Source organism: Arachis ipaensis, chromosome B3 (genome assembly GCF_059453495.1).
Source record: "Arachis ipaensis isolate K30076 ecotype BB chromosome B3, ASM5945349v1, whole genome shotgun sequence".
In the NCBI taxonomy this organism is placed as follows: domain Eukaryota; kingdom Viridiplantae; phylum Streptophyta; class Magnoliopsida; order Fabales; family Fabaceae; genus Arachis; species Arachis ipaensis.
The window spans coordinates 50,656,312-50,675,067 of record NC_142438.1 but is presented as its reverse complement, the minus strand read 5'-3'; the positions used below and the strand labels follow the sequence as shown (position 1 = coordinate 50,675,067).

The 18,756-nt window shown below is 33.9% G+C and overlaps 2 protein-coding genes across 2 annotated transcripts; both read left to right on the top strand.

Annotated features, from left to right (window-relative positions):
- The first annotated feature begins 5,756 nt into the window (after positions 1–5,756).
- On the top strand, positions 5,757–13,248 carry LOC107633106 (uncharacterized). The gene is made up of 3 exons (XM_088507101.1): positions 5,757–5,763; positions 5,965–6,084; positions 11,393–13,248. The coding sequence occupies exons 1-3, from the start codon at positions 5,757–5,759 to the stop codon at positions 13,246–13,248; spliced, it is 1,983 nt and encodes a 660-aa protein (XP_088363227.1).
- Positions 13,249–14,982: 1,734 nt separating this feature from the next.
- Positions 14,983–18,086, top strand: LOC148570604 (uncharacterized). The gene is made up of 3 exons (XM_088507100.1): positions 14,983–15,026; positions 15,100–15,219; positions 17,360–18,086. The coding sequence occupies exons 1-3, from the start codon at positions 14,983–14,985 to the stop codon at positions 18,084–18,086; spliced, it is 891 nt and encodes a 296-aa protein (XP_088363226.1).
- The last annotated feature ends 670 nt before the right edge of the window (positions 18,087–18,756 follow it).

Genomic DNA, 18,756 nt, shown 5'->3' with positions numbered 1-18,756 from the left:
CGGTTTTACCCGACCATGAACATTCCTAGCAATTACAAACCGGATTAAAGAGATTTAAAAAAATGAGAACTTTTTTTTTCCACCAAAAAAATGAAAACGGTTTGATTGCAAGTGAAGTTGGTGAGACATTTATTGGACCTTGGTGACCTAAATGCAAGAGGCAATGATTTTTATATGAAGCTCAACTAGCCTGAGCTATTTATAAATTATCTAAGTAGGTGACTTCCGTGGTGGCGTATTGTTTGGTATACTAACTTTTAGTCAAAGCTAGCAATTAGTGCTAAGTGCGGTAACATTAAAGATTTTCTCCAGGAATATGGGTGAGATTTTGGGTTCTAAAAACAAGATTTTGATATAGACCAAAGTTTGAATCTGAAAAAAAAATTTACTTTTTCATCTTTGATTTTAAATGTGTTTAACTGGCTTGGATATCAATTTCATTTATTTATTTATTTATTTTATTTAAAACCTAAAAAGATTTTATTTTAGATAGAAGCATTGGGTTCTGTGAACGTAAGACGAAAAAAAGATTTTATATAAATATCTAATTGTTTTGAAAATTTTGTTTGAATTTTCGAATAAGTTAACTTACTCTATAAGTGAGCTGATTAATGCATTTTAAAATAAAATAGTATGTGCCACTTAATCCCTTAGATACAACTGAATTTATTTGATTTTCTACATTTAAAAGAAAATCTATTCGATATTTTTTCTGTTGACTAAAATCAATTCGACTTTATTTTTAACTTTTCTGTTCATAATATTAAAATTAAAAATTATAATAAAGAGAAGTATAAGACAAGTCATTTATACAAGAGAAGGGGAGAGCGGGGGCGAGCAATTGAGAGTAAAACACGGTGAAAAAGATGGTATGCCATCGGGAGAGATAAGGGAGAGAGCGTGGGAAGGTATGTATCCAGTGTTAAAGAGGGTTCTTCTCAAGAGGATTTAGAAAAGCCATCCAAGGTCTCTTTTAGAGATAAGGTCATTGGTACAGAAAATTTAAGGCCTTTGCATTAGTAGGGTCTTTACCTGGGGATGGTATCGCGACGGTGACAGGTAAGTGGGGTGATTTTTGTCTACCAAGTGTCAGTTTTACTAAGGAGGCAAAGAGCTGTCTAACTGAACCTTATAAGGAAGCCATCGTAATCAAGGTGCTGGATAAGTATTATGGCTATACGGCTCCTATGCATAAGATTCGGATAGTATAGCGCATCAAAGGAGGGTTTCATTTGTTGCATGTAGGGTTTGGGTATTTTTTTGGTTAAATTTGATATTGCTGCAGATCGTGAGAAAGTCATTCTTGGTGGCCCGTGGTTGATAGACGGTCACTATGTTGCAGTAAAGCCTTGGGATGTAGATTGTAGGTCATGCGAAAAATCCTTTGTATCAACGCTAGTATGGATTCGAGTCTCGAGACTTCCAATTTGGTGCTACCAGGAACAAGCAATGCTACAAAATGCTTCTGCAATAGGGGTTTCGGTAAAGGTAGATTTGGCCACTAAACTTGCAGAAAGAGAAAAATATGCCCGAGCTTGTGTTCAAATTAATCTTGGGTTGCTTGTAATCAAATATATTATCGTGGAGGGTATGACTCATGAAGTAGAGTACGAGAGTTTACAGCTGATTTGTTCTACTTGTGCATGGAGAATGAGTCCTTGAAAGGAAACGGTGATTTATTTGGTGATGGAAAAAATAATGAAGCTCCGACACTAGTGTCACACAACAATCATGAGATTTAAAGAGGCTGAATCGGAAGCTCGTGATTTGGGTGAGAATTCTCGTAATTTGAGTGAGAAATTAGGAGTTGGTAAAGGGAAGGATGCGGTTACGGAATCATTAGCTCCTCATGTGCCTGATGGTCATGTTAATGAGGCATGCATGGATGATAGAGAGGACTGGCAACAAGTGCTGCGTAAGGAAAAATTCACAATGGGCCAGCCATTAGGTTTGAAGGACCAAGATGAAAAGCAGCACAAGTATAGATCGAGAAGGGTTCCAAGGCCCAATTTGCATAGTGATGGAGGCAAATCAATTGACATTAGGATGGGAAAGCGAGAAAAACTTGAAATTACGCCATCTCCATCGCGCAAAACTCCTGCACGTCGTGGAATTTCTCTACGGAAGCGTCCGCGGCTTTCCTCCTTGCAGAACTCGCCAGTTGATAAAAATGGTGGCGCAATGGAAAAACCTTAGTAGATGGAACCATGGCAGGTGCAACGTTAGGGGGTCCAAAGGTGACAATTATTGAGGATCAGAGTGTGCCAGTACCGCAGGACAAACCACCTATTGAGGTTGGTGATTCTATTTAGAGTTTATGTTCTTATTTATTCTGTTCTTATTATTTATGGATAATTTAAATATGATTGTTTGGAATATTAGGGGTGCTTCTAATAAGTTAGCCCGGGTGCATTGTAAGGAACTTGTTTAGAAATTTAGACATGTTTTCTTTATTGTGGTTGAAACCCACTTTCCTTTTCAGCATTTAAAATTGTTTTGGGAAAGATTGGTGTATCACTCTGTTGGTACAATGGAAGCACAGGGGCATAAAGAGGGTATTTGATTTTTATCCTCTATGAAGGGTGTTTGTTGTAAGTTCATTGATGTTTTTGATCAGGGTGTTATTGTTGAGGTTTAATCTGATAATTTAATTTGGAGGTGTAGTGGAATTTATGGTAGTCCTCAATTTAATAAAAGGGTTCTCCTTAGGGATTATCTTGTTACACAATCCATGGTTTTTCAAGGACCTTGGATTGTTCTTGGTGATTTTAATGACGTCATATTTTCTCATGAATCTAAAGGCTGTCAATTTTCTCATCAAAGAGCAGATATGTTTGCTACTTCATTAGAGGATAGTGGTTTGTTTGATCTGAAGACTATTGTGAGACAGTTTTCTTGGTACAGGAGGGTGAAAAATTATATTGATGTGGCAAAAAAGCTTGACTGAGTCTGTATAAATAGTAGTTGGTTATCTATCTTTCTAGAGGCTTATGCAGAAGTTTTAAATAGGATTCAATCTGATCATTGTCCTATTTTGATGCGTTGTAAAGGTCGTCCTCAGCTTAAAAGGAATCGACATTTCCGATTTGTTGCTGCTTGGGTTACTCATCCCGGGTATAGGGATATTGTGAATCATTCATGGTGGTCTATAATAGAGGGATTCATGGAAAGCTTTCGAAAGTACAGAAGACTTCACTAGAGTTTAACTCGAAGGTATTTGGTAATATTTTTGTTAAGAAATGTGAATTAGAGCAACAGATTAATTATTTACAAAAGCGTTTGGAAGTGGTGGATAGCATTTATTTGCGTCAGAAAGAGCAATAGTTGCATGATGATTATAATAATCCTCCAGTGCAAGAAGAGCTCCTATGGTTCCAAAAGTCCAGAGAGCAGTGGGTAAGGTTCGGGGATAGGAATACAAGATTCTTTCATATTCAAACTCTTGTGTGAAGGAAGCATAACAAGATTCATGGCATTTTTCTCAAGGATGGAGTATGGAAAACTGATCCAGAGGTTCTGAGTCAAGAAGCAGAGTCTTTCTATAAAAGCTTATTCTGTCATTTGGATGATGTTGATTTGGGTTGCCTTGGTGATGTGCCTCTTCCTTCTCTAAATGAGGAAGCTTGCAATAATCTTAGGCACTAGTTACTATGGAGGAAGTCAGAACAGCTATTTTTCACATGAACTCTTTTAAACCTCCGGGTCCTGATGGGTTTCAAGCTTTCTTCTTCAAAGAATATTGAGAGATCATTGGTCTTGATGTTTGGAAGATGGTTAAGTAGGCATTCTCCGGTGTTACTCTTGATCCGAGAATGATAGAGACTCTACTGGTTCTTATTCCAAAGGTTGAATCACCGGTATCTATGAAAGATTTCAGGCCGATTAGTCTCTACAATGTAGTTTACAAGATCATCACGAAGGTCCTTGTTAATAGGCTCCATCCTTATCTTGCGGAGATTGTTAGCCCGCTTCAAGGAGAATTTATTCCGAGACGAGGAACTCCTGACAACATCATTATTATTTAAGAAGTCCTCCACTTTATGAAGAAGACTAAATCAAAAAAAGGCACACTGGCCTTTAAGATTGATCTGGAGAAATCTTATGACAGAGTTGACTGGATGTTTCTAGCTCATACCCTTAAAAGCTTTGGTTTTCCTATTCGTACAATTAATTTGATTATGAATTGTGTCACTGCTTCATCCTTATCTATTCTTTGGAATGGAAATCATCTGAAAGGCTTTACTCCTAGTCGGGGTCTTAGACAAGGAGACCCTATGTCACCCTATCTTTTTGTGTTTTGTATGGAGAGATTGGCATACTTTATTAGTCATTAGGTTGCTTTGGGCTTGTGGGAGCCGGTTGCTGTTTCTAGAGGGAGACCAAGAATATCCTATTTAATGTTTGGGGATGACTTGCTTCTATTCTATAAATCTACAAAGAGACAAGTGAAAAATGTGATGTTGGTTTTATAGACTTTTTGCAAAACATTTGGGATGAAGATTAATGTGGAGAAGTCTAAAGCACTTTGCTCCAAGAATGTCTCTTCAACAAGGAAAGAGGTTTTCATTGGGGTATCCTCTATCAGATTTATCCAGGACTTGGGCAAGTATCTTGGAGTTACCCTTAGCCATTCTAGGGTGATCCATTCAGCTTTCAATGGTATCTTGAATAAGATTCGGAGTAGACTAGCAAGCTAGAAAGGGAGTTTACTCAATCGGGTTGGTAGACTCTGCTTGGTTAATTCTGTTGCAGCCGCTATTCCTACATACCAGATGCAGGTCTCTATTTTTCCTAAAGGAATCATTAGTAAATTGGAGTCTATGATGAGAAATTTTCTTTGGAAAGGACAAGTTGATGGAAGAGGATTAAATCTTGAAAGTTGGAAAGGTACTGATTACTCCAAAAAAATATGGAGGTTTGAGGATTAGAGATTCTTATTGTGTGAATATTGCTCTTCTTGGAAAGCTAGTTTGGACTTTTTTCCAGCAGCCAAACAAGTTATGGGTCCAATTGTTGGATGCCAAATACCGATCATCTCTATATGACTATTTTAGTTGCCCTAAGAATAAGGACTCTCCCATTTGGAGGAGTCTTTGTAAGGCTTGGAAAGTGTTGAAGGATGGGTTTGCTTAGTGTATTGGGATTTAACCCCGAATTTTTGGTTTTTTTTAGCCGGAGGAGAGAAGGACGGTTATCTAATGAGATGGATTATGTTCACATTTCTGATCGAATCTCCGGATACAGGATATTTGATCGGTTGGTAGGTGGCATTTGGATACTCTTTATTCTCCTTTATCTCAAAATCTGAAAGGTAATATTCTCTCTTACAATCCAGATGTGCAAGCAGGTTTGGAAGTGGGTTGGTATTAGTTTGGGTCTGCTGCCAAAGTTTATGACTCACGCAATGGTTACTTGTGGTTGTGTAAGCAGCTGTTTGGTTGGGAGGAGTTGGAGAATTGGCTTTGGCTTTGGCACCAGCTGGTTTTGGAAAAGAACAAGTTTTTGGCTTGGTAGTATCTTAAAGAGGCTCTTCCTACTGCAAGTTTTCGCTTCAGAAGAGGGATGCGGTCACCGGATAGGTGCCTAAGATGTCTTTCTAGCCAGGAATCAGTTTTACATTGTATTCGGGATTGTCCAAAAGCTCAGCTTATATGGCATAGGTTGGATATTTCTTGTCTTCCTTTGGATTTGAAGAACTGGTTCTTGTATCATAGCAGAGAGCATCCGTTCAAGTTCTTTTCGGGATTTTGGTAGATATGGCGAGTAAGGAATAATGACATCTTTAATCCTCATGAAACTTGGCCTCCGAAAAAAGTGATTTGTCTGGCATTAACTTCAGAAAAGGAGCTTAGGAATATTTTTGAATTCAACGCATGTCCCTTCTCTCTACTCTAAATGGTTTTTGAAATCCCCCATCCATTGGTACTTTCAAGATTAATTGTGATACTAGTTATCTTGATTCAGGTAATAGTGTTGATTTTGCTTGTGTTATTAGAGATTGTAATGGGAGTTGGCAAAAGAGGTGTTTGAAAATGATTGAGAGTACTAGTGTTCTTCAAGGGAATTGTTTGCTATTTGGAGATGGTATCTCTTAGTCTAAGATGTGGGTCAACGAGATGTTATTTGTGAGACAGATTGTGTGGAAGCGTTTAATCTTGTTACTAATCACCAAGATGGTTTTGGATTTATTGATCTATTGGTGCTCAAAATAAGAGATATCATGCATTGGAATTGGCATGTTGACTTTCGTTTGATTATGAGAGATGCAAACACGGTGGCAGACACTATGGCAAAGATGGGGATGAAGTTACAACTTTCTCATGTAGAGCTTCTTTTACCTTGAAAGAAGTTTAAAAATAATCTTAAACGAGACTGTCCCTATATTTAAGTAGTTCCTTTATTTTGTTTGTTTTGTTTTTTTTTTGTTTAATTTATTTCAATCATAAAAAAAACTAATAATTGATTTTAAGTGCTTGTTTAACGCTTTCAAGATTCAAGACAAAAACATCTAAGTATTTTATCTTTTAAATAAAATTACAAATGTGATATTGTGTAAAAATTATTTTATATTACATGGTATTTTTTTTAAAAAAAAGGCTATAATTATATAAAATAGTTAATATAAAATAAAAAAGCTTACATAACATTATTAGTAGAAAATATATTTAAATATTTTATGTTGTTTGTAATATAATCTAAGAAAAAAAATGCGTGGAAGAAAAAAATGATTTAAAATATTTAAATATTTTCTGTTAATAATAGTTTGTAATATAATCTAATAAAAAAATGCATTAAAAAAAAGGATTTGGACTCGTTTACCGCAAGAGTCTTTTTTTTCCTTCCTTTTTATTTTAAGGGATACAATTTTTTTCGTAAAGAAAATATTGGATAAGTTTATAAATTAATTTTCTCAAAACTAATGACATGGTTTCTCTCTCCTCAGCTACTTTTTAAACAATATTGCAAAATAAAAAACTATTTTTTGTTCCCCTATTTTTACAAAATACAAAGAAACAACTTTAAAAAAAAATAAAAAGGTAATATTTTTTCAAAAAAAAAACAAATCAATTTTAATTTTATTTTATGCTGGATCCGAAAAAAACCAGGAGTCACAGACATCCTCCAAGAGAGCTAGATGCAGCAGCAATACCAGTCAACTACAGCCATCAACAGCAACAGCAACAGTCACTAGCCCATCAAAGAGGACTTTGAGGTTAAAATAATTTCAAAATTGTTAAAATAATTTCACTTAATTTTCAGTAACTTAACTCTCAAGGAGGCTGGTTCGCTAGCCCTTAAAATTATTCTCAAGCTTGAGTTTATTTGAATCAGTGCACACCTGCTTATTAAAATGGCTTGTTGTGCACGAGAAGAGTGTTGAATCATGTTTGTATCTTTTTTTTTTTTTTTTGAAATTTGAAAAACTAAGATAGCTTATCAATTCTCTTGGAGTTGTGAGTAGCGAAAGGTAAAAGTTAAATCAGAACGTAATTTGACAAATGTGGTAATAGCTTTTGAGTTGTGTAAAACACTCAGATCGAGTTTGAAAGCGGTTTCTGAGATTCATAAACTACTCAAATAAAATAAATCAAAGATAAGATTAATAAGATGAAAACAAAGATATATACTAGTTCGACTAACAAGGTCTACATTTAATACTCAACAAAGTCGAGAATTCCCCTATACAAATAAAATACTTACAAAATATTTTCCTCAAGACTTTTCTGATTAAGATGAATTAGATTACAACAAATCTAAGAACTACTATATATTATTGTCTCAAGTCTTCTCATGCAAAACTTGATTCAGATCATCATGAAGATAAGAACATACATTAAATACTCTTAAAACCTTTCTAGGTATCACAGTAACTTAGATCAACAAAGTGATCTATAAAGTTTAGATATTCTTGCCTCAATTCGTTTTAAGGTAAGCTTGATCAACAAGGGACTAAATTACAAATAATAAAAACATGTGTATTGAATACACTTCACAACTTTTGAGATCCATGATTCAAATTATATAAAGTGTAGGAACTAACTTAGATTGTGTTTATAAATTCGGTATGTGATAAACTAAATAAGACCTAGATTAGAAACAACATAAATTATCTCTTCTAAGATATAAAGAGTGTATAGTAAACAAAGAATAAGAAAGAATAAAAAACACTTGAAATCAAATGAGCAATAATTAATTTTAATTCAGACTATTTGTTCTTTAAAAGTTCGCTCAACATTCATATTTTGAAACTAAAATCAAGCTCTTTCTCTCAAAGAGCGACTACCAGTTCTTTGAGAAAATAAGAGATTTTTTATTTTGTTGAGACTAAAATCAAGTTCTTTTTCTAAAAAGCTCTCCACGCATTGACTATCAGTTCTTTGAAAAAATAAGAGATTTTTTTTTTTGTTGAATTTTAGATTAAAAAAGAAATTGACTTGTATACCTTGCTTTTCTTAGGAGGGTGAAGAGAAAGAAAAATTTGAGAAAATAAGAGAATTTTTTTTGGTTAAATTTTAGATTAAAAAATAAAAAAATAGTTGCATTTTGAATTGTGCAAATTTTTTAGTTGAATACTAAAAAAGAGAAACATAGAAATTTAAATCACATAACACAAATTTTAGTTGCATGGCACAATAATTATCTTGATTTGTGCAAATTTTCATAACAAAAAAAATACAGAAATTTTAATTACATATAACAGAAATCGTATTTTCTTCTTTTCTTTCACTTTTAACAAGTTGCCTTTTATCCTTAAAAAATTTCTGTGTTTATTGTCCTAAAATTTTTGTCTTTTTCCTTTGCAAATTTTCGTTTTCTACTTATGTTTCTATGAAAAAAAGTTGTGTATATCTTAAAAATGTTTCTATGTTTATCACCTTTAAATTTTTGTGTTTATTGTTAATAAATTTTTGTGTTTTATCTTTGTTTCTCTTCAAAAAATTATGTTTACCTTAAAAAATTTTATGCGTATATCATTGTAAAATTTATGTATTTATCGCAAATAAATTTGTGTTTTTTTACTTAATTTTTCTTTAAACAGTTGTGTTTATCGTGATAAAATTTCTCTTTTTCTCAATAAATTTCTTTATTTTCTTAAATTTCTTTTTAAAAATTGTATTTATCTTTAATTTTTTTTATATTTATCATCACAAAATTCCGTGTTTGTGTAAATAATTTTTGCATTTTTTTTTCTTATGCATTCTACTTCATAAAATTTTTAAAAATTTACAAAGAAATAAACAGATGGAAAAGGAGAAAACGTAAAAGAAAAATGAAGTAGAAGATCCACGAGAAGAAAAGGAAGAAAAATTGAGAACAAAAAAAGAGAATAACATTTTAAATCCGTCTTCAAAAAAGTTTAATTTGACAATTTAATCCTAAATAAATGTTACGCTAAATTTTGATTTAAAAAAGTAGACAAATAAATTCTTGTTGTTTAATAAAAGACATAATAGTTCCTAAATATTTTTAAAACTCTATATCAATTTCTCTATATAAATGAACAATATAGCATAAGAATAGATTTATTTAATGAAATAAAAATTTGAGAACTAATTTTGTAATTAAAATTTATTAAAGACTAAAATGTCTTATTAAAAATTTTTTAGAGAATGATTTGGGTTATTACTAAAAAATTGAAAAATTAAGAAAATGAGGCGGAAGAAAAATTGAAATTGAAAAAAGAAAAAATTACAGAAGAAAGAAAAAAGAGAAGGAAAAAAAAAGAAGAAAAATATTAAAAATTAAGCGCTGAATAAAATAAATAAAAAATATATTTTAAGATATTTTGTTAAATTTGTTAATTTATTATTTTAAAATGGTAAGTTTCAAAATTATTACTTTCACTTATAATTTATTTTTAAATTAAAATTATTAATTTCAGTAATAATCTCTTTTTAACTTTAACCATTATTTTTGAGATTTTCTTTTGGAAAAAAAAAAAAAGAAAAGAAAACCCTTATCCCGGATTATAATATATGCTGTTAGAGACTTTAGTCGGTTTTTAACCAACCACAATATGTATATGGCACAATTCTATTATGGGACACTCAAATAAAGATATTTATTTTATTTTTTGTTAAAAATATTTTTTATTATATTTTAATTAATTTTTATATAATTTATTTGGTATTTTTTGTTACATATTATTAAATTTTTAAAAAAAATTTTTTTTAAACAATAAAAAATATTTAAATTAGACTAAAACAAAAAAATTATAGATTAATTATTAGATTTTTTTTAAATTGTTTATATAAAAAAATATGCTACACTCATCAATTAATATTATATATATAAATTTTTTAAAGTAAAATTTATCATACGAGTTATATCGATAACAAACTCAAACCTCTTAAAATTTTTACAAATAAAAAAATAACTAATTTATATTCGTGCGATATATAAAACAATTATTATATTATTATTATATTATAGATTAAAATTCACTAATTTAAATTTATTTTTATTTTTAATATAAACATTAGAAATAAATAAAATTTTTATAATTAGATGTAGTGTAACAAAATATATATAATATTAATTAATTTTTAAAAAATTATGGAAAAAATAGTTTCTTTCTAATAAAGTGTTATTAGAAAATTAACATTATCAAAGCTAATTTCAACCAATACGATATAATCAAGGACGGATACATGGGGGGCGGCCTGAGCCCCCCAGCTTTTAAAAAAAAAAACATTAGTAGTAAAATTTAAGCCTAATCCATAAACTGTAATAATTTTTAAATTTTTTAAATCCCTAAATTGACTAACAGAAACACTAGTGACTAGATTACCTTTTTTCTTTGACGTTTAGGATTCCTTATGCAGCCATAGTCCATAGCCACGCACTGACGCACGATGCCCTCCACTCCACTTAATCATTGACCACTATCTTACTCTCACAACAGTACAACTATATACAAGACAATGTACATTTTATTATATATTTTAAATTTTAAATTTTTTATTATATATCTTAAACAATTACTATGCAGATTTTATTGTTCTTGTTGATATATCTGTACTGTGTGACTGTGTATTAGTGTATATTATTAATTTGTCTAGTGACTAGTGGTTTTTTTATTTTTTATTTTTAGTAAAATTGATAATGATTTAGTAAAAAAATATTATTAATTTATTATTGATGTTTAATTAATAAAAAATATTTAGACTTTATTTATTCATGTGAGTATATAATTATTTGATTTTTTTTTCAGATAAAAAGAAATTAGAATATTTTATGATGAGAAAGCAAAGTAAAATTGATGCAATTTTTAAGAGAAAAGCTGCTGATAATGTTGGAGTTCAAACAAGTCGACTCTCTAATCTTATTTCACAAGAAGTTCAAGTAAGTGAACTCTCTAATCTTACTCAAAATACACATGAACATGAAGCCAAAGTTCCAAGATTAGAAAGAGATGTTGATATCTCTTTACTAGAAAGGGATCCAGAAAAGCGACGTCCAATTTGGCAGTATAATGTCAATGAACGTGACAAGATTCGTAGAGCATACATAATAGCTGGGCCATACCAACCAACAAATATTAGCTATCCAGCTTCTGGTAATAACAATCACCGTCGATATTTTCAATCTTCTTGGTTTAAGAAATTTTCAAGTTGGTTAGAATATTCACCAGAAAAAGATGCTGCTTATTGTTTGCCTTGCTACTTGTTTAGTAAACATTATGGTGCTCGCAATGATGGAAAAAATGCATTTTCAGAGTTAGGATTTAGTAATTGGAAGAGAGTAAACAATGGAGTGAATTGTGCATTTGTATGTCACGAGGGTTCTATTCCTAATTCTCCTCATAATTTATGTGTGAAATCTTGTGATGATTTAATGGCTCATTCTAAGCATATAGACAAAGTTCTTGATAGGCATAGTGATGAAACTATTGCAAATAACCGATTAAGGTTGAAGACATCTATTGATGCTATTCGATGGCTTGCATTTCAAGCATGTGCATTTAGAGGCGACGATGAAAGTCCTGGATCTTTGAATAGGGGAAATTTTATTGAGTTAATTAAGCTTTTAGCTTCATGTAATCAGAATGTTAATAATGTTGTCCATGAAAATGCTCCTGGAAATGCTCAATATATATCTCCCGATATTCAAAAAGATATATTGCATATCTTTGCTAGAAAAGTGCGTGCAACAATTCGAGAAGAAATTGGTGATTCTAAATTTTGTATAATTATTGATGAAGCAAGAGATGAGTCAAAGCGAGAACAAATGGCTATGGTTTTGAGATTTGTAGACAAGCATGGTTGTGTTCAAGAAAGATTTTTTGATCTTATACATGTTTCTGATACGTGTTCTTTGACATTGAAAACAGAAATTTCATCAGTTCTTTCTCGTCATAATCTTGATGTTCAAAATCTTAGGGGACAAGGGTATGATGGAGCTAGTAATATGTGTGGTGAATGGAATGGATTACAAACTCTATTTTTGAAAGATTGCCCTTTTGCTTATTACATTCATTGTCTTGCTCATCGATTACAATTAGCACTTGTTTCTGCAGCCAAAGAAGTTTGTTATGTTCATCAATTCTTTTCAAAATTTACCCTAATTGTGAATGTTGTGACTGTTTCTCCTAAACATCATGATCAGTTAAGGGTTGCTCAAGCAAATAATGTTGCAAACTTAATTGTCAATGATCAAATTGTGACAGGTAGTGGACTTAATCAAATTGGTACTTTGCAAAGAGCTGGAGATACTAGATGGGGGTCTTATTTGAATTCTGTACGTAGCTTGCTATGCATGTTTGATGCTACTTGTGAAGTTCTTGAAAAAAGCACTGAAGAAGGTAATTTCTCCACTCGTGGTGATGCTAGTGCTGCTTATGATGCTATCACATCCTTTGAATTTGTCTTTGTTTTGCATTTGATGAGAAATATTTTGGAAGTTAGTCATGATCTTTGTCAAGCTTTGCAACGAAAAAATCAAGACATATTGAATGCTTTAACTCTGGTTTCTACTACCAAGACTTTAATCCAACGAATGAGAGAATCAAGTTGGGAGGCTTTCATAAAAGAAGTTATATTATTTTGTGAGAAACATGAAGTTGAAGTTCCTGATTTGAATGCAATGCATATTCCTAGAAGAGGCCGAACTCGCAAAATTGTTGACCAAATTTCAGTGGAGCATCATTACCGTGTTAATTTATTTCTGGCTGTAATTGATACACAGTTGCAAGAGATTAATGGAAGATTCAATGATAATATGGTGGAATTGCTTACTTTAAGTTAAACTTTAGATCCCAGAGAAAATTATAAGCTCTTCAGTGTCAACAAAGTATGTGAATTAGTAGAACGGTTTTATCCAGGTGACTTCACTGACCAAGAGAAATTTCACATTAGAATGCAAGCTCAACATTATGAACTTGATGTTCCTAATCATGTTGAGTTAACTAACTTGTGCACAATTTCGGAGTTATGTCAAGGATTAACGAAGACAGGAAAGTCTTTAACATATCCTTTGATTGATCGTTTGATTCGCTTGGTATTAACTCTCTCTGTTTCAACTGCTACAACTGAGAGATCTTTTTCAGCTATGAATATTGTGAAGAATAGACTCAGAAACAAAATGGAAGATGAATTTCTTGCTAATTGTCTTTTGATTTATATTGAGAAGAAGATTGTTGAAAGATTTGACACCGATTCTATTATCGACGAATTTTATGATATGAAAAATCGACGTGTACCACTTCGTTAGTAACAAGTACACATGTTTTTTTGTACTTTAAATATATAGTCTCTGTCGTTATATTTTTGTAATGCATCTTACATTATAATTTATTTACATATTTTTTTAATATTATATATGTTATTGGCCCCCCACAATAACATTTCTGGATCCGTCCCTGGATATAATAGGTTATTAAATATATTTAATACAAAACACATTGAATATAAACTTTTGTTGAGTTTAAATTTTAAATAATTTTTAATTGAATTTTGAATATTCTTATTTTAAAGAGTTAGAATATTTTAATATCATATTTTTCGTATCTTTTTAATTGAGTCTTTGATTTTTTAGATTATAAACTTTATTTATAATTAATGATATGTTTCAACACCATTAATTAGCCACACATATAAAAAAACGGGAACAATTTTATAGTCATAATTATAATCTAACTTTATAAGTAATACAATGAAACTACGTATAAGTATAATAAATAAATTTTATCTATATCTATAGTCACATTTCATAAATAATATAATTAAATTATATTTATATTTATAATTAAAATATGAATAAAAATACAAAAAATTATCATGATGGTTAATCTTTTTCGTTCATAATTTTTTTTATTATTTTTGTTGTGAAAAGTTTAATTATTTTAATAGTTAATTATTTTCTAAAAAAGATAATTGAACAACAAAAATTTTTTTATTAAGAGTAATTTATTTAGATGTGATTAAAAAAATCGAATAATTATATACGGTAAAAAATTAATATTATTAAAAGATAAATAAAATTCATTTTAAAATTAAAAATAAAGTTTATTTAAAAATAAAATTAAAAATCATGCTTTTTTTTTCTAAAATTTATCAACGAGTAATTCTATAAGTATTTTATGATGAATGAAAATATTAAACTTGTACTGAAATTTATGTTTGTAAAATTCATTTTTATTTTGCCAAATGTTAAATAAACTATTGAAAAGAATTTTGTTCTTCATACTTACATTATGTTATGACAATAATTTGGCCCTATTATTTTTAAAGTTGTTCATACCCTGACCCAACACAGTGGTCAGGACCAATCAATACAAAAAGGTCCAAGCCAAAGGGTTGGCCTTCACCGTTCACCCGACCTTCCCAAAGAGGTCGGATTCAACAATAGCTGGCAGATAACACTTATGTACATAAGTAACTACCTCCTTAAATCTGTCACCCACTTCTAGAAGAGATATCCTAACAACCCCTAAAAAAGGGGACGCGGTTATCCACCACCAATAGTGGAACTACTCCAACGATGGTTAATGTCTCATCACCAATAAATACATTGACACTCCTCAGGTATACTTAAGTTCCAATATTCTAAAAACCTGCTTAACCCCTTGCTGACTAAGGCATCGGAGTGTTATTGCAGGTACCACCCCCCATTTACCAACACACGTACAAAGCAGCTCGGACAGAGACTCCCAGGCACAACCAAGTCGGTGTCCACGTTCCTCACCATTTCGGCCTTTGATCCAAGCCCAATCATCCGGTTTTAGGTAAGTCCTGGAACATTGGCGCCATTGCCAGGGACCTGGAAGATCAACTAGTGATGGCAGACGACTAGGGGTGGCAACACTACCCGAACCCGCGGGTACCCACCTCGCCCCTACCCGCTCGGGGCGGGTAATTACCCGCCCCCGCACCGGGGCGGGTTTTAACGGGGCGGGTTCTTGGGCGGGGCGGGGTCGGGTTTAGGTTAAACCCGCCCCTACCCGCCCCGGTATATATAATATATATATATATAAATATATATTCTTAATATATAATATATGTAGCATATATAAAATAATTAGTAAAATGATTAATAATATTATATCATATATAAATTTTTACTTTAATTTATGTTATGTATGTAAATGGTGGTTATATAATTTTTAAAATTTTATTTTATTTGTTGGATTTAATAATTATAGGGGTGGGTAGGGGCGGGGCGGGTACCCGCAGGGGCAGGTTAGGGTTTAACATTCACTACCCGCGGGTAGGGCGGGGCGGGTTTCATGCGGGTTTTATGTCAGGTGGGGCGGGATCGGGTAGAGCAAAAATCCGCCCCTACCCGCCCCGTTGCCACCCCTACAGACGACCATAAAGAAGATGGACACACCGCATCGGAGTCTGAGCAAGAACACCAAGACGCGGTCAACAATGACAGGGCAATAATATCCCTACAAGGAACGGAATGACAGCATGGCGAAGGTCCCTCCAACACCCAGGGATAAAAAAGGATTTTCTCTGAAGTTCATCAGCCCGAAAAAAATGGACAGCCCCACTCTGCTGACCTAATGGGACTGTTACATGGTCACCAAGGTCGGCTAGAGCAGCTAGAGCAGGATTTGGAACAACAGCGTGAAGTGGAACGAAGCCTAAAGAGAGAGATTGAGCGATAAAGAGAGCTTGAAGAAAAGCTCTCAAGGCTGGAATCTAATCTCCGAAATAAGGATTTCTGCAGAGATCGGGAAGACACCCCGATAGGAGAAGAGGATCCATTTATTGAGGATATCATGAGGGCTAAAGTTCCTAGAAACTTTAAAAGCCTGACATGGATCTATATGACGGGACGACTGATCTAAAGCATCACCTCAGTAATTTCAAAAGTCGGATGTACTTAGCCGACGCGTCGGATGCCACTCGTTGCAAGGCTTTTCCGACAAACCTAACAAAGGCGGCCATGAAGTGGTTCAATGACCTCCCCCCCAAGTCGGTGACCAGCTTCGACGATCTCTCGGACAAGTTTCTCACGCGCTTCTCCATCCAGAGGGACAAAGTCAAACACGCGCCTAGCCTGCTAGGAGTAAAATAGGAGGTTGGAGAACTCTTGAGATACTACATGGAAAGGTTCAACAAAGCATGCTTGAACATCCAAGATTTACCTACGGAAGCAGTAATAATGGGCCTCGTTAATGGACTCCGAGATGGACCCTTTTTCCAGTCCATCTCAAAGAGGCACCCAACTTCCTTGAGTGATGTATAAGAACGAGCTGAAAAGTACATCAATATGGAAGAAAATGCCAGGTTACGAGAACCTAATTGGCAGCTTGGGCACCCCAATCAATCAAAAGAAAAGGAGAGGGAGCCCAAGAAAAAGGAAGAAGTCGGATCCGACAGGCCCAGAAGATATCATTCTTACACTTCCCTATGAGTTTCTCTAGTCGATGTCTACAGAGAAATTTGTCACACTGAAAAGCTCCCTCCCCCACGATCAATCAAGAACAAAAAGGGGGAATACTACGAGTACCATAAATTGTATGGACACTCTAATAATGATTGTTACAACCTAAAAAACGTGATAGAAAAACTAGCCAGAGAAGGTCGGTTAGATAGATATCTCGTGGAAAGATCGAACAATCACGGAAAGAGAAAAAGAGACGAGGAAGGTCACGGGTGAAGAAGTCCGCCCCCCCAGACCCCCAAGCGACATATTCACATGATATCGAGAGGCTTTGCGCGGGGAGGGGAGGAGGTGTAACCAAATCATCTCGAAAAAGGCATTTAAAAGAAGTCTACCAAGTCGAGAGTGAAGGACCCGACCTCCCAACCATTTCATTTACCCAAGAAGATGGACAAGGCATTGTGCCCGGACACGACAACCCAGTAGTAATCACTATAATTCTTGCCAACGCATACCTACATAGAACTCTGGTGGATCAAGAAAGTTCAGCTGACATTCTGTTCACACCAGCATTTGATAAGTTGGGATTGGACAAGAAGGAGTTAAAAGCTTACCCGGACACTCTCTTCGAGTTAGGGGACACTACCATTAATCCGCTGGGCTTCATTTACCTACACACTACTTTTGGAAAGGAGGCAAAATCCAAAACTTTAAGCATCGAATTCATCATCGTCGATGTAGCTTCTGCCTACAATGCCCTAATAGGTAAAACAACCCTAAATCGGCTTGGGACAGTGGTTTATACCCCCCATATCTGCATGAAGTTACCAACACCAGAAGGGATCGATACCATCAGAGGAGATCAAAAATTGGCGAGAAAGTGTTACAATGAAAGCCTTAACCTGAGAGGTAAAGGCAAAGAAGTCAATACCATCGAGCTCAAAGGAGTCCGAGTTAAAGAAGAGCTACGACCACAGCCTGGAGGAAAGACTGAAGAGGTGCAGATTGGGCAAGAGGTCGGAAAGAATACCAACATAGGAGCTAATCTAACGGAAGGATTAAAGCAGAAGCTGACACAGCTCCTACAACAAAATTCTTACCTCTTCGCCTGGAAAGCTTCCGACATGCCTGGGATAGATCCCGAACTTATGTCACACAGATTGGCTGTTCATCCAGGATCCCGACCTGTCCAACAAAGAAAACGGAAGCTAGGATCTAAGAGGGCTCAAGTGGTCAAAGAACAAGTATAAGCCCTACTAGAAGCAGGCTTTATCAGAGAAGTCAAGTACCCAGCCTGGTTGGCAAATGTGGTGCAGGTCAAGAAACAAAATGACAAATGGAGGATGTGTGTCGACTACACGGACCTTAACAAGGCGTGTCCAAAGACCCATATCCTCTACCAAATATTGATACCCTAGTAGACTCCAGCTCGGAGTATCAATACTTGTCATTCATGGACGCTTACTCAGGATATAACCAAATCCCGATGCACAAGCCAAACCAAGAAAAGACGACATTCATCACGCCCAGAGCAAATTATTGTTACGTGGTCATGTCATTTTGATTAAAAAATGCAGGAGCCACCTATCAAATACTGATGAATAAGGTGTTTGCAACCCACTTGGGAGAGTAAATGGAGGTGTATGTGGATGACATGTTGGTGAAAACTAACGACGACAACAGCCTCCTGGACGATCTCTCGAAAGTCTTTGCCACCATAAGAGCACACGGGATGAGATTAAATCCCGATAAAATGCACCTTTGCAGTGGAGGCTGGAAAACTTCTAAGATTCATGTTAACACAAAGAGGGATTGAAACTAACTCCGACAAGTGTAGAGCATTCCTGGAAATGAAAAGCCCGACCTGCTTGAAGGAAGTCCAGTAGTTGAATGGCTGACTTGCAGCTTTATCCAGATTCT